Source organism: Lissotriton helveticus, chromosome 10 (assembly GCF_964261635.1).
Source record: "Lissotriton helveticus chromosome 10, aLisHel1.1, whole genome shotgun sequence".
NCBI classification, from domain to species: Eukaryota; Metazoa; Chordata; class Amphibia; order Caudata; family Salamandridae; genus Lissotriton; species Lissotriton helveticus.
Genome location: NC_136071.1, coordinates 325,516,073 through 325,532,553, shown reverse-complemented (window position 1 = coordinate 325,532,553; position 16,481 = coordinate 325,516,073). Strand labels below are relative to the sequence as shown.

Sequence of the window (16,481 nt, the reverse complement as noted above, 5' to 3'; positions counted from 1 at the left end):
GCTGATGCGCGGAAGGGGGAATTTATCTATAACAATGTTCTTGTTTAATTCTCTCAGGTCTACACATAGACGTACCTTGCCGTTGGGCTTCTGAGCAACAACCAGGGGAGATAGCCATTCCGCACTCTCAATCGCTCTGATGACGCCTTCCCTTTCCAGCCTTTCCAATTCTATTTGTACTGCCTCTCTGCTACGGAACGGGATGTTCCTCACTTTGTGCAATACCGGCACCGCTCCGTCTTTAAGCTTGATGAGATGTGTGTATTTGCTCAGTTCCCCTATTTGCCCGTTGAAGACTCTCGGATACGTTGCCTGCCACAACTGCACATTCTCCTTGACCTCCATGTCCATGAGTAGAATTTTCTCTATGCCTCCTGGGTTGAGCTGAATTCCCAATGCCCCCTGGTCTTTCCAACTCAGTACAGACGGGCCTTTCTCTGCGACATACAGTTTACATTGCGCCTGCCGGCCTCTGAATTCGAACATGAGCGGACAGTATCCTAGCATGGGAATCTTTTGTCCGGTGTATGTTACCGGTCTCACGTCCATGGGTAACAGAGTTTCTTTGAGAGTGGACGCGAAATTGTTCTCCCACACTCGTTTCTGGACTATAGATATGGGTGCTCCACTGTCCGCAATCATCTCCAGGGGTATACCTCCTATGTGCATGTCTAGCCTGGGTCTATCCGTGTTGGAGCCATCCATTTCCAATATCTGTACGTCAATGTAGAGGAATTCCTCCTCCTCCACTGCACTTTCCTGGTCGCTGGAATCACCTCCTTGCTCTTGGTCCACCAACCGCACCACTGCGTTTTTGGGCTTCCTGCGACATACCTTCTCATAGTGTCCGAAGATGTTGCAGTAGGAGCACTTGGCCCTGAAGGCGGGGCATGCCTTGTCGTTGCCCAAATGAGAGCTGCTGCCGCACCGGTAACACTGTGCTTTTCCCGCTTTGTGTGGCTTGCTGTCCGACTGCGGTCTCGTATGGAACTCTGCTCTGCTACCACCTTGGTTCCTCCTCGATTCATTCTGTTTCCAACGGTCATTTCTGTTGGGCGTCATCACTCTGCACACCGTTTGTGACTCCTGGGCATCTCTCTTCGCTGCCTGAGCGCACCTCTTCGACAACTCGGCCTTCTTGACCATCGCCCAGATCTCCTTGAGGGGAGCGTCGCCGTTGACCCACAGCTTCTCCTGAATGTGAGAGCTGGAGGTATGCATAATGATCTGGTCCCTAACGAGTTCATCATGTAAGGCTCCAAATTTGCATGTGAGGGCCAACTTCTTCAGTGCGACCACGTACTCATCCACTGACTCTCCGTTTTTCTGCTTTCTCTGAAAGAAATTGAACCTGTCAATTGCGACACACACCACTGGTCTGTAATGTGCGTCCAAATCCTCGATGGCATGATCAAACACTTCCGTGTCCCCCGCCGTCCTCTCACCTTTCACTATGGTGTCATAGATCCTGAGCCCTTCTGGGCCTAAATTGTGGAGCAAAATTTTCTTTTTCCTTTTGCTTGTGAATGGGGTGTCACCCTCCTCTTCTAATGCCTCCAGGTAATTTAGGAAGTACCTCTTCCAGTCCTCCCATTTTCTCTCAGGTTCTCCGCTCTTCGTAAGGAATGGCACCAGCTGAGTGAGAGATGTGCTCTGGTTCGCCATGGCTGGTGTGTTCCTCCTTACTGTAGCTGCGGTGTTTGCCTGCCTGGCCGGACTGCCCGGAGCGTCCTGTTCCTCTCCGTCGTCCTCCTTGTTCTCCTCTTCGCTACCCTCCACTAGCGTGCTCCTAGTGGTGTCGGATGTCGCTTGCCGTGCCCCTTCTGCCCCTGGACGCAATGGGCCTGCTTTATTCGCCAGCGTGTGTCACTCTGCCTGGGTGCCTGGACACCAGATGATGTCCCTCCACAGTGCACAGTAATGTAGTGCTCTTCTGACTTTCAGCAGTGGTCCCTCACTGTCCCTCAGTGCCCTCTGCTGTCTGGGCGTTTTTTTTTGCTGGGTGGGGTGGTGCACTGTGCCTAGGCGGCTGGTTATCAATTGCTTGGCTTGGGGACGTGGTGGCTCACCTTCGCGCCAAAACGCTGCTTGTCCCAGCTCCTCTGCCGCGCTCCGGAGCTTAATCGGTGTCTCACGCGTGATGCGGGTGCTAGCGCTGATGTCGCGTGTGTGTGTGCGGGTCTTCAAGGATCCCGACTCGTCGCCATTGTAATGAAGCGCGGAGACTCCGTTATGTTTCAACTAGATATATTTATTGGAGCGCCGGGGCTGTGTGTCTGCTCTTGCGGTCGGCGCCAGCAAACAATCATGGCCGCCTTCCGCTTCCTGCCTAGCTGCTTCCTGTTCCTTCCCCGGAACAACTAGACCGCTACCACAAAAGAGGCATGAGATTTTGACAAAAAATCCCTGTCTATAAATGCTTGTAGATAGGGATCTGCATTAAAACCCATGGGTGGTTGCTTGGGATCATCCATTTACCTCCCATAAAACTCCCCTTTGACATAACGTTACGTAAAGCAGCTTATAGCGTAACTTTGTATTACTCTGCAAAAAAATACAGCTCAAATCCTGATTAATAAAAAAGTTAGAAATGTAATAGATAAAATAACATAAAAAGTAAAGTAGGTAGCAAGAGTCAAGCAGGAAACAATGGAAAAGCCTATTCTAATGTAAATATAAAGAATGAGGTTCAATTGGGACATACAGGCACTTTTAGACTGCTGCACTAATGCATATTAGGGTTTAACTTGGTTTAGCCCAGACAAGGTTTTTACCTTTGGACTTTGAAACTTTTCACGAGGAAAAATATTTCCAGTGGATCAAACCTGATGGTGTGTTTGATGAGGGCTTCATGTTATTAGATGTGCTGATCATAGGGTCCCGCAAGAGCCTCGCACTTGGTGGCAAAAAAGTCTGAGCAGAAGAAGGTGACCTCAAACTAAGGCTGGGGCAAACCTTTTGCTCCTGTTTCACAGCAGAAAGCCACACACAGATACCCAGTGGGAGGCCAAACAGGACCGATCGCAGTTCCTGCAAATGCTGAAGGAGCCTTGGTTTTGTCAGCGAAACCCTCCATGTAGAATAACAGGCAAGTTGAGCCCATCAAAATCGAAATGTTTTATGTAAGGTTGACAGGTTATTCCCTGAAGGACTTCTAGAAAGTCCCAAAATTCGATGTAGGTTTCCTTAGCTGTGCCACATAAAGTAAGTACTTACATCTTCAGGGCTTTGACCACTGACTCCGTCCATTCTCTCCTTGTGGTCAGTCCCCTACAAGCCGATCACAGTTCCACAAATTCCACAAAAAATTCCAGCACCTACTGGTTAACAAGGATTCTTCCAGGTTGGCCACACTTTTAACTCTTTTGGGTCCTTCTGCTGCTGCCTTCAGACACGGGAGGAAGATCCACGATTCCATAAAGATGAGGAGACTTTTCAAGCAAGATCCTGTATTCTTAGGTCTGTAAGTCATCAGAAACCTTGCATCACCGCCCTTGTAACATGTTTGGGAATACGGAAACAAACTGGACATTGAAGCTGTCTAAAATGTTGAACATGTGACACAGAGCTGGTTGAAGTGTTCCTCATTACCACTCATATCAGGACAAAATGTCAGCATGTCTGTCTCTGGGCTAGTCAAGATCGGATAGGTGAGAATTGTCCTCATTGGTGCCCATAATGTTTACTGTGTACCCTTCTTGAGCTATTTTAGCTGTATGGGATTCCTGTTAAAGGGAAGGTGCCATATATTCCCCACTAGCAAACACGACAGGCTTCGTGTACGACATAATGCTCAGAATTCAGTCTCATGTTAAATGCATTTGTGAATGTTCTTGGTATGAACTCAATCCTTAGGAAGAGATCATGATAATGAAATCCTTATGGCCTTTTTTTGCTGAAAAATCCATAAGTAGCTCTACATCCTGTGGTCAGAACGGTGGGCGGAGCATAAAAATTCAGTCAAGTATCACCTGTTTTGCACTCTCTCCATTGGTTACCATTCCAGACTAGACTGACCTTTATAGTCTACCTTAAAACATATTCCAATTGAAGTGTCTTCATCATCAAAGTCAACAATTTCCAGGACATGACAGTGTCTCGCAGTCACCCCAAGGCTGTAGGCACCCAGGTTTTTCACAGACAGACTAAAGTCAGTCATGTTCCACTTTCTGTAGGAATTCCTTATCCACAGAGTAATTTCTTTTTCAAATTATATTAGATTTTTTTATCTATTTGGCTATTTACATTTTTTTACCGTACTCCGCAAAGATTTCTCTAGTGTTTTTAGTATGTGCAATATTCCTTCTATCTGTTTTTATATTGTCAGTGTTTTAATGTTTTGCAATGTAAATCGATGCCTTCAGCATGATTTTCGCTCAACACTTGTATGAATAAAAAAAAAGAAATAGGGCGTACCTACTTAATGGCTCTAGTGTAAAATAAGTGAATAGGTGACCTCAGTCGAATTAGTGGAAAAAGTAATCCGGTAGAAAAAGGGGTCAGACAAGGCAGAGAAACATACGGGCTACTGTAACCCCAACTATTGTCTTGACTAGACGTAAGTAACGATTTGCACTGCCAAGAAGACATAGGCACCCTTTCTGCATTTTGTAACATGTAGGGAAACCTCAGATGGAGTTCATTAGGAGTAAAGTTGTCTCCTACCTTTTGGTTGTGAAAATGCCAAAAACCAGATGTCCTTTTATTATTCAGTAGGCTGACATACTAAGACCTATGCGTAACTTCCATGAAGAAGGACCCAGGTCTATTGCTTCTAAAGTTGGGAAGTCTCTTGTTCTCTTATCTTTTAAGGTCTGGCTGGAAAGCACCGCCATTTGCAATACATATAGAGCCAGATGTAGGTAAATGCATGTTTGCGATTCCTTAATAGCGATTTTTAGGGAATCTCTATTAAGGAATCGCAAAATACCATGTAGGTAGGAATCACAATATTTTTTGCGATTCCATAATATTCCTTAATTGTGAATCGCAAATTGCGATTTGCAATTAAGGAATACCTTCTCATTCATTCCTATGGGCCAAGAGGCCCATTGGAATAAATAGGAATTGCTCCCGCTACTTGCGAGTCACCAAGAGGCACTCGCAAATTGCGGGCGCAATTTCAAGGGTGCCAAGGTTCCAAAAGAACACCCTGTTGCACCCCTGATATGTGCATGTGGCATGAATGTGTGCCACATGGCACTTAAAAAAAAGCAAAAAAGTGCTTTTTTAAAGGAAATCTGTAATTACCACCAACTTGAAGTTGGTGGTATTTAACGATTCCTTATGGCTAAAGTGCACTTTCATTAGTGCTACTTACATTACATATAAGGAATCGCAATTTGCGATTCCTTAAATGCAAGAGCAAAATAAGGAAGCGCAAGTTTGCGATACCTTATTTTGTTAGTAGGTTTCAACTTACCTACATTGCTCCCTGCCAAATAGTGATCGCAAACGCTGAAATTCTGTGAATTTCAGCGTTAGCGCTCGCTATTTGGCCACCTACATCAGGCCCTAAGTTTACAGGTAACAAAATGTCTTGAAGAGGCAAAGCATGCGCTGTTTAGACGAGACCTAAAAACGGGCCACATCTGCCTCAGCATGAGGCCTTTCAACTGTAAGCCAAATGGTTGCACTGCCAATCGGACCAGTGCATCAATAGCTAAAGCATGGCTGTATCAGTGAACTATGATTCCTAGACCCTCTCCCTTATGCCCCAACCTCAGCCCCAGACCCGACAATTCATGTATTTCTTACAAGAACATTAATTTCAACAACCAGTCTTGTGAAAGTGCACAACATCATGCTGTTTTCCCAGTCTGAGGTCTCTCTGTCCTCCAGAGCCCTTCTCTTTTAAACTGGCTTCCCATACCTGCATGGCTGAGCCATCCATAAGTACTCTGGATGTCTGTGATTGGGCCGAAGAGTGCAGGTGCCGGCATGCCTGGCGTCTTCTCAAGGAAATGCCACTATGTTTAGACATCAGGAGATAAAGTCAGGTAAGAAAGAGCTCGCCTCTACTTCAATCAGAGAATTCATCTGTCCAACATTAAGGCGCCCGGTCCTGTGGGAAAAACAGAGGATCAATATTTATTTTGTTATTAGCAACTTTACTTTTTCCCTGATCACATATTTGTTATTTAGACAGTATTTAAGGTATGTATTAAAATTTAACGTACTGGTGGACATGTGGGTACCTGGGTGCTTGTGAACCTACTGTGGCGGGTGTTCTACGGCACATTAAATCAAAAGGCTATATGTTTTTTTACACAATAACCTATGGGTAGGCATTTAGGGGCCGATTATGATGTGGCTCATAAAGGCTCCAACCATCAGTCTGAGCCTTCAGGGTCGCATCGTAATTGGCCTCTCGGTTTACATTACGACCGCCGCATTACATTGCTGGCGGTCGGAAACTAACCCAGTCGGTCATTCCAGCTGGCTTCCAATAGGCTCAAGGAGCCTATCGGTCAGTCAGAGACTGGCTCGTAATCACAAAGGGCGGGCCTTTCCACCCATGGGATTGCAATGCATGGTTTCCAGCATGGTTTCCATGCTGGCCTGTCCGACATGGAAACAGTGCCGGAAAGCGTGTTTGGGGGCCCGCTAGCAGGGCCCCCTTGGCTGTGCAGGCTCCAGTTGGGGCCGAACCCCTGTTGAGCCCTGCACCCTGTGGCAGTCACCTTGAGGTGCCTGCCATGGGGTGCAGGAATGAACTGCACCTCCCATTTCTCTATGGGAACATGTATTATGGCTGGTTTACAGCCGTAATGCATGCTCCCATAGGGAAATGTAGGAATGCGACCAAACCGTGTTCAGTCTCATCTTAATTAAGTGGTCGGGACCGTCGACCAGAGGTCAGTCAGTCCCAGGACGAGACGCTGTTGGGCGGACTAAGTCCGCCTGACATCATAATTAGCCCCTTAGTGTTAAGTGATTTATCAGAAGTGCAGTTGTCAATGGCATAGGAAGGATGCTGTGAGCCTCCAATGCAAGCAAGGAAATGTGGTCCAGTTTGGTAATATGATACAGCAATGGCTGGAGTTCTGTCACCTCTTACTGCCCTGTGCTTAAGTGCCACTGTCCCTTCTGCACTCTGGATAGATATGCCCGGCAGTTGTGTATTGGCAGGCATTTGGTGGTCCCCTCTCCAGAGCTAAGCAAGGGAAATTTCTTCGTCCCAAAAATACACACTCAAAATTGGCCTACTAAGCAAATATGCAAAAATATGCATTTTCCAACAATAATAGAGGTTGGCAGTCTAACACCTTACATTCTTTACCCCACCACATAGAGTTAAAATTCAGAGTAAAGTGCATTGCAACTTTAAAGATATTTTAACGGCTCAATTGTATGCCTTCTTTACAGCTGATGATTATAGTTACAGTTTTGTGATACAGTAGTCAATTTTAAAAACGAAATTAAAGATCATTCTCTGGTGATGTCAGTGTAAACACAGATTGTTCATGCAGTAAATGACGAGTACACATTCTGTTTAGAGTAATCGATGGATAGGCATGTGACAACTCTGCCAATAGACATGTTGGGCTTGACTTCTGAGCAGGGACTGACCCTTAGGCATTTTATAGCACAGTAAGTAATAGCTAGGCCACCCACAGTACGTTTTAAGATAGGGCGGTGTAGTGCAGTACTTGATTTGTAGGCTGCTTTTTGTAGATACTATTGTTGATAATACTTATCCTGCCACATTTAGACAGAACAGTTTATTTTAATTGCTGTGTGGGTAAAGAAGGGCAATATTGCTGTTGCTTACATATTTTTATGGAGCTGGTTTTGGGGGGGACTATAAATAGGTTTTCTCTGACAGTGGCAGATTTTTTTCTAGGCTCTAAGACAGAGCTTGATGTCACCAAAAATATGACTTTTTAAGCAGTGGCCCGCAGAACAGCTGTAAAACTACACCCATACATGCACTCCTAGGATGGGTGCAATGTTTTGCTTTGGGCAGACTACAAAACGTTTGAGAAGTGCCCATGGCAAGTTGCTCCACTCTGACCTTCCAAGTCGTACTCCTTGGAAAGTCATGTGACACTACTTTTTAAAAATCTTTGCCATTTCCCCAGTGCAGAATTGTATGCCTAGTACAATTATTCGTCAGGGTAAGCCAGCACCTAGGTTAAATTCCACTTTTTTGTCTTTCTTCTTTTCTTTTTTTTATCCCCCTGTCGGTGCTTCTTTCCCTGCAACCCAGTTACATTCGGAGGGTTTCGTGACCCTTACCACTATAGAGTGCCATTCGGCCTCTACCATACATTGTTTCACAGTTTCATCCTGAGGCCTGAAGGTATACATCAAGTCTGGGTTGACTGCTCGAGGCACCTCCAGAGAGAACCAGAACCCAACGTTGTTGTGCTTTATTGTACTGTAGTACTGCGCCTTGAGACCCTAACAGTTGAGTAGCCGCGCTATACAAACTCCTAATTGATTGACTATGTGACAATACAGAGGCCTATCTTGCTATTGGATCCACAAGGGGTCTGCAATCACAATAGGAAGTCTCCCTTGGCCCGTATGAATCTAGGACCATTTTCGTGGTGGTAACGGGTTGGAGAGGTGTTGGTGAATGCTTACTGTTAGAACTGGGATTTCTGGTTGGCTAGGCTTGCGCCAAAGCAGGCAGAAACCACTACTCTAGTCAGGGCAAGGGAGTTACACGCCAAAGATAACCCCTGCTCACCCCCTTGGTAGCTTGGCACGAGCAGACAGGCTTATCCCGGAGGCAATGTGTAAAGCATTTGCGCACGCACACAGCAACAACATCCCAAGCACACTACAAAAGGAACTCCACACAAGGTTATATAAAAATAACTTTTGTATTGTCAAAACACATCAGATAGTAATCACGCAATATATATTGTGCCAACTGGCACGGGCAATATTCACAAGGGATTATTTACACCGGACAGGGCCACGTGGGTCACTGTCAGGATCAGCACTTAGAAGAACTAGCACTTAGTGTAACTGTAACACCAAATAACAATTATAGACCACAACCAGTAGCCACTGGCAACCGGTAGGTACACACTACGCAATACTAATAACCATAGGCATTGATCATGCAGGGACACATAAACTCACTAGTATAAACAATCATAAAGCATGAAAACACATTTAGAGGTATCACAGGCATAAAGGCATTGCACATTACGTATAAATCACATTAGGCCTGACTAGTATAAATATAGTAGGCAATCTCCTCACTAGTCTAAACACCTTAGACCCTACCCCCTAAGCATAACTCACATTTAGGGGCGTAAATCACAGTGAAGCACAATCTCACTAACACAAACCTCCATAGGTAAAACCATCTCTAGAGGTATCAACACAGGGTGTGTAAAACATACTAGATGCATTACATTTCCTAGCACCACATTTAAAGCACATATCACATTTAGGGCCTTGCGCCCCATCCACAAACCTGCCCCCCTGGCCAACCGGCCATCTCAAGAAGGGGCTCAAATGCCCTGGGTCCCAAATGTCAGGGCGCGCTGCCAATGCAGTGCCAGTCAGGGGTGCGCCACCGGCGCAAACCTAAACCTTGCAGCTGCCCACTACTTGCTGGGCAGCTGGGAACAAGAACGGGGCCTAAACGCTGCAGCTGGCACTAAGTGCTGCGCAGCTGTGGAAGGCCTGGCACCTCTGTGCCACTTTTGTCCCTCCCAGGAACTTGCACTCAGAATTGCGCCTAAACGGAGCAGCTGCCCACTACTTGCTGGGCAGCTGGGAAGTAAACTGCATCATGGGCCCTCAGTGGCCCTCTGAGCAAACTGCGCCAAACGTTGGAGCCCTCTGGGCTCTGAAATAACTTAGGCCACTGTTGGAGCCACCAAGGCTCTGAAAACAAGCCAGCCCATCCCTGGGAGCCCTCTAGCTCTGGAAATTCTATAAGGTACCCCTGGGTGTCACCTGGCTCCTAAAAACAACTGGGGCTTCTTTGGAGCTCTCAGGCTCTAGAGATACACATGTCCCTTGGAGCCCACTGGCTCCTTAACTTATACTGCACCAACTGGGGTAGCACGGACCCCTGAGGACCCCGCCGGGTTCTTTAAACAAATATGGCCAGGTTTAGAGCCACACAGGCTCCTGAAAACAAATATGCCCCCATGGGAGCCACCTAGGCTCTAAGATACTTGGGCCAATTGCTGGAGCCCCTTAGCTCTTAAACTGAACAGGCCAGAACAACGTGGGAGCGGCCCGCTCTCCGGTGCGGCCGCTCAGGGGAAACGACTATGGGAGCAGGCACCAATAGCCTGCCTCTGGATGGACCCCCCCCCCCCTCCCTGCCGTAGGACTCAGCCTGTACTCACCGGTCGCCTTCAGACTAGGGACAGGCGGCGGGATCCTCTCCAGTTCACCGGGGATCCTGGCAGTGCAGCACAAGAGCCCCCACCCCTCGGGGCGCTCTCGAACATCACGGCTGGCACCGCAGGGCTCCCTCCACAAACACGGGAGCCCCGCGTCGGACTGGGAGCCTTCCTGTGTCCCTTCTCGCGTTGCTTCCGGCTTCCTCCGCTTCTTCCTTTTCACCCTGCGGTGGGGGGGCAGGCACCGGCAATGTGCCTCGCGCCCCCTCCACCTCCGAGCTGCACTCTCTGGCGCCTGCGGGGCTCTCCCTCTGCATGGGAGCCCCGCACAGGCAGGCACCATTCTCCTCCAGCCAGCTTCTCCTTCCGGCTGCATTCTTCTTCACGCTTCCGTCCCGCTGGCCCCGCCCACAACCAGGCGGGCCGCAGTTCACGGCGGCAGGATTCCGTCACCGAGGGGTAGGCTCCCTCTATAATTTAAAATGGGCAGTGGGGTGGCACCCGTTCTCTATAAAATAACCATGGCAAGATGCAGGGTTGGCACCTGCACACCAAAGAGAACGAGACAAGCAGGGTGGGCACCTGCAAGGAAGTCAGCCACAGCGGGGGAATCCCTACATCCGGATCCCCCTCACAAACGATCGCAGCTCAGTGCTGCAAGGTACAACCAGCAGCTCTTTCCCCCAGAGCAAAACAAGGCGCCTTGGTGCCACATAGACAGGCGCTCTCCAGGGGAATCTAAAGCACTCCCAGGGTGCTAGAGAGATGCAGCAAGGTCCGGGGGCGAAGAAATGGAGCCACCAGCTTCTCAGCAAAGAAAAGTCCTCCTATGTCCAGGGGCAGGGCATCCAGGGGCTGGGCAGGGCCCAGGGAGGCAAGCCTTCCCCTGTGCCCCAGCAGCAGCACGCCCCTAGTAGATTCAAGTTGAGCACAAGAACATTTGTATGGGGTCACAGCCCCTCTTTTATACACAAAATCCCTTTGCCTCAGGCTGCAGGGCAGGGGGAGAACCAGTTACAACTGGTTCTTGAGCACTTTGTTGTGCTCAGCCCCTGTCACTATTCACAGGACAGGCTAGGGGCATCAGTCGTACCACAGGGGGCGGAGCCAGCATTGTGTAGGGAAGGCCCAGCCCTATTCAGGTCCCAGGTGCACACCTCCCTCACATCAACATGCACATCTCTCCATTCACCACCGGGGCAGACCCATCCTGACTCCTGGAGCCAGGCACACTAGCCAGCTCCAGCCAATCACAAGCCAGACAGCCAATTCACATTCACTGCACAGACATGCCAACTTCTAGAAGTGGCACTTCCACACTAGACACAATAAATCCGCGCACATCATCGCGCAGCATTTAATCACACGAGTTCGCACATACCAAACTCGACCCTGCACTCCCCACACATCAGGAACTACCATGGACACACATATTCCCCATGCATTCCTATGGGAGGGCAGGCCACTCACCACACATACACAGAGAGCTCACGCACTTTACACTGTACCACAGTGAAAAAGTGCGCAGAGGCCTAAAATCACCAACACCAGGTTACAGAAACAGGCTAGGCAAAAGCAAAAAGTTTCGGGGTGAACCTGCCAAAAGGGGCAAGTCCAACACATACGAACTGACATATTTGTGGGTATTCACTTTCAAGGCTGTCCACTCCTTGAATTACCCACTCCCCACACACTGCATGGGATTTACTGGTGCAAAATATTACACTCATCTAAGATAATATTGTGTAGGGCTAACAGCAGTCATAATAAGTTCAGACATTTCCAATTATTAAAGTAATTTTAGGAGTACAAATGTTTGTGTGGATCTGGCCCAGTGTTTTAAGAGATTTCTTCAGTCGCATAACATGCAGAAATACAAGAGTTGCCTAACAGTCCGTGGCGTGCACTTACTGCAATATTCATTCTTATGATTTGGGTGAAGGGTGCCTGTGCTCAGCATGCCCTTTAACCTCCTTTGCTGTGATCTCAACTAGAAATTTGTGTGAAGGTGTACCCTGCCTACTTTGTACTTAGTGGTCTCGGTTGGTCACATATCAATCCATAAATTATGAAGCCAGACCAGAGACCCAAAGGTCAAGATCATTGTGTTTGCAGGCGAAGGTTGCATAAACAGATCAAATCTAATTACTATATGGTTGGGCTTTACAAAGGTTACAAGTGTAGCAATACTTCCAATGTCCCTGAATGTGGCAGGATGTGTGAGACCACAACTTCCATAAATTTGAAATGAGCAAACTGTCCAAATATATTAGTCTAGTTCTTGACTGTGAATGAATCAGACCTAAATAAGAAACTAACCTATGGGTTTGTAACCAAAGCTATTCGTGTATGCAAAGAAGGATAGAATGAAAATTCAAGAATGTTACAACACAGTCCAATCCAAATGCTTTCTTAAAGCTCTTTCTCACAAGCATTAACATATATACAACTGTTTTGCAATAAGATGCTATTTTTACGATCAATTTGAGCTCTTTTTCATGTTACATCTGTGTTATTGAAGTTAATACTGAAATACTGAGTCTGATATCAATTTATGAGATTAGCAAATTGTGATTGTAAGAAAAGGAGCTTGATCATTAAATGGTATTTATTGCCAGGAGTGCTGGCACAATCACGTCTTTCATTTTCAAGGAGTCATTTCCCATATACCTTACCCAATTAGACACTTCTAATTCCATGCCTCACCAGGTATGTTGTTATGCCATCCCCCAAGAGACACGTGCTGCGCCTACCCTATCAGTCACTTCTTACGCCAGGCCCCATCAGACCTTAGCGATGCACATCACACCATCATGTGATGATGGCAGAAACTGTGAATCTATAAGAGGATCATTGTGCCCTATTTTATAGTTATTGTCCCACTAGCCATCTCATCAAACAGAAAGTCAATGAGCTAGTCTTCATGGATCATTAACCAGTCAATGTATTACTAATCACATCCTTTGAGATAGTTATTGAGCTAGTAATCATAACTGTCAGACAGGTATTATGCTAACCATCATATCAACCAGTCAGTTTTTTTTATAAAAATCTCGCTTCAGTTTGACAGTTATGTCTCCATTGGGCAAGTGCTGACACATTATTATGCTCTCATTCTCCTTGAGTGCTGTCAGTTTGCTGAGAACAAGTCTTTTTCTCCATTTCTTCAACTAAATACAGACTACTTGCTTTTAATCTGTATTTACATGGACTTACACAATAAAAGAGAAAATATATATATAATCACAGTATTATCCTCTCACTGCCATACATTTTCATTGTATTTAAGACTCTCAATGTTGGAGATTCAAAGTTATTGCCCACTTTGACTCCACAGTCTTAGAACCACATCCAGTCTTTAACCTCCCTCACAGTTCATCAGTTCTTACATATGCTAACCTATGCAAAGGACATAACATTACGTATACAACCAGAAATTATTTATTTTACGAGTAACCATCAATAAATATTTTATAAAACGACTGTCAAAAATTGGGCCATTTCAGTTAATACATGCAAGGATTGCTTGAGGGCATGAGTGAATTTCACATTGAATGAATGCTGCCTGAAACATTTCTCTTCTGTTCTGCAGTACCAATTTTCATCCCATTTAAAGTAACTGATAGAGTGTAAACATCAACAGTTCCATCAACAGTATTTGCAGTTTGGGTTCAATGTTAGAATGACGTAGAACTCGCTCGATGGCTTCTATGCCCAGGTTGTGAGGGATTGAGGTGTACAGTGATTTAACATCAACTGTACAAAGTCATAGTTCATCTTTGGGGTAAGTTTGGAAAGCGTGAATTTTAATCATGAAGTCAGTGGTGTCTCGGATATATGATGGAATGTTGACAACAAAAGGCTGTAAATATTTATCAATGAACTTTCCAATGGGTTCATGGATGCTGCCTTAAGTGGAAACAATGGGTCTGAATGGAGGCTTCTGTAAATTCTTATGGATTTTGGGTAGCATGTACAGTGATGGCGACCTGGGGTTCTCTTGATCAGATATATTTTAACCCTGTCTGTAATGGTCCCTTCATCCAATGCTTTGTGTATGATGTTCAATAGTAAAGCCTTAAATTCCTGTGTAGGATTGTAATCCAATTTGGCATAAGCATTGATATTCGAAACATGTAGTGAAACTTGTTCTAGTGAGTATGAACTGTCCATAATGACTAGGGCCCCGCATTTGTCTGCATTTTGGCAAGTTATTGAGCGATTGTTAGCGAGTCTCTTCAAGATGCTTCTGTCTTTCGTAGTGAGATTATGATGTTTGGAAGTCTGTTGGAATTTGAGCGAAGTGATTTCTTGTCTCACTAAGTTTTCAAAGATGTCGATGATTTTATGACTTACTGGAGCTAAAAAGGTACTTCGTGTCCGTAGGCCCATTAACATGTCTTCTTCTTGGGTGGTTGTTTGGACCACGTTCTCAAAATAATTTCTCAGTCTGATATTTCTCATAAGTTTAAAGAAACTGATTTCTAGTTCTAGGGTGTTCGTGGTTGTAGTGGGTACAAACGTTTGTCCCTTCTGTAAAGTTTGCATTTCAAGTTGGGATAGCTGTTGAGAAGAGATGTTAATCACTAGGTTATTAAACTGCATTATCTCTTCTTGCCGCGCTTGTTTTTGGTCTCTGTAGTTTCTTTTGGTTTTTCTACAGTTTTGGCCCCGCCTGGGTGGTCCTGCCCGCTTGGGATTTCCTCTAAAAAATGGACCGCAGTGGCGGCTGTTGTAAGGGATTTTTCAACTGGTCCTTCTGTGCGTTGTGTGGTTCTAGATTGTGATTCTCCGTCTGAGGATGAGGTATCTGTAGCAGAGTATGGATTGTATGACCGGGTTTGACGGCGGCGGGCTTACATTTCTGCCCAAGTGTATACCTCACCGAGTTTATAGTCGATAGTGTCTCTTTTAAACTTACGAATTTTGGGTTCCTGAATTTCTTGGGTGTATTTATTCAGTTGCACATTAATATCATCCAAGATTTTGGTGAAGTCAGTAGCTTCCATGGTGTTAGTCAATTCTGTTCTGATAAGGTTAATCTCCGTTGAGAGTTCTTCCAAGGCTTTTGATAGCTCCTCGATTATCAACAAGATAAGGTCTAGAGAGCATTTGTTGAGAATGGCGTACCATTCCTCTACAAAGCGGGAGTTGTTTTTACATAATAGAGGTTTTAAAGGGACTCTCAGGCCCCTAGGGATACGTTGAGCACGGTGGTATCTAACGGGCGTGCTGGCGTGTAATCTTTGGTTGGATTCTTTCTTCAATAAATACAATAGCTGTTTGATATTGCTTTCTTTGTTTCTGGTGTTGGACGAAGACGATATATCTTCCTTGATACGACCATATATTTTAGTGGCATCGTCCTCAGAAAATGCAAAGGTATCTGCTTTAGAGTCTGTAAGGTTGGTGATGGTATCGTAATTCATGTTGTTAACATTGGTGTGCGGTGTCGCAGGACAGACGGTAAGTATGAAAATTCTATGAAGGGACACACACTACCTGGGGTGTTCAGTGTAGACTGTGAGTTAAATGAGTGTCGCATGCTACAAGGGCTTCACTTTCTGTTCCTTGAAGTGTTATGTAAAAGTTTGACAAAGGACTGTTGGTCATTAAATTAATCAACAACTCATCATATTTTTCTCATGGTTTCTAGCCAAGATTAAACCAAATCTTTGGCCTTTTACGCTGTGCACAGGGGGACTACTCCTATGCAGGAGTTGCATTAGTTTGACTTTTACATAACACTTCAAGGAACAGAAAGGGAAGCCCCGGTATCACGCAACACCCATTTAACTCACAGTCTACACTGAACACCCCAGGTTGTGCGTGTCCCTTCATAGAAAGTCCCATTTACTCATATATAATCTGTTTGATTTAACTGTATTATACATTGATCATGGTCCATGTGTGGAGTTCTCCAATACATGGGAAGCAAAATGCCTTGCATCATTGTCAAGTAGGGATATGAGGCGATGCTTGCTTTGTTCAGACCTGTCACCCCACCTTGAAGATTGGGTTAACAATGGAGCCTCTCCAAGAGTCGGGGAGGGTCTGGGTCTCAAGGACAGTGTTGAACACCACTGTTAACTTCTCTGCCCGGTCGTTTGTATTAATGTTGTTTATTGCCTGGGGAATGTCGTTGGGCAAGGGAGC

The 16,481-nt window shown here is 45.8% G+C and overlaps 1 protein-coding gene across 3 annotated transcripts in view; it reads right to left on the bottom strand.

Moving 5' to 3' along the window:
* Nucleotides 1–16,481, bottom strand: part of ALS2CL (ALS2 C-terminal like) — a 645,425-nt gene that overhangs the window by 381,860 nt on the left and 247,084 nt on the right. For all 3 annotated transcript variants that reach the window (XR_013601601.1, XM_078662475.1, XM_078662474.1), the window contains exon 2: nt 5,873–6,064. Coding sequence is in view for 2 of the 3 variants with exons in the window: in XM_078662475.1 (XP_078518601.1) it covers nt 5,873–5,983 (111 nt within the window). In the remaining variant the exon portion in view is untranslated. The remainder of the gene's footprint in view (nt 1–5,872; nt 6,065–16,481) is intronic.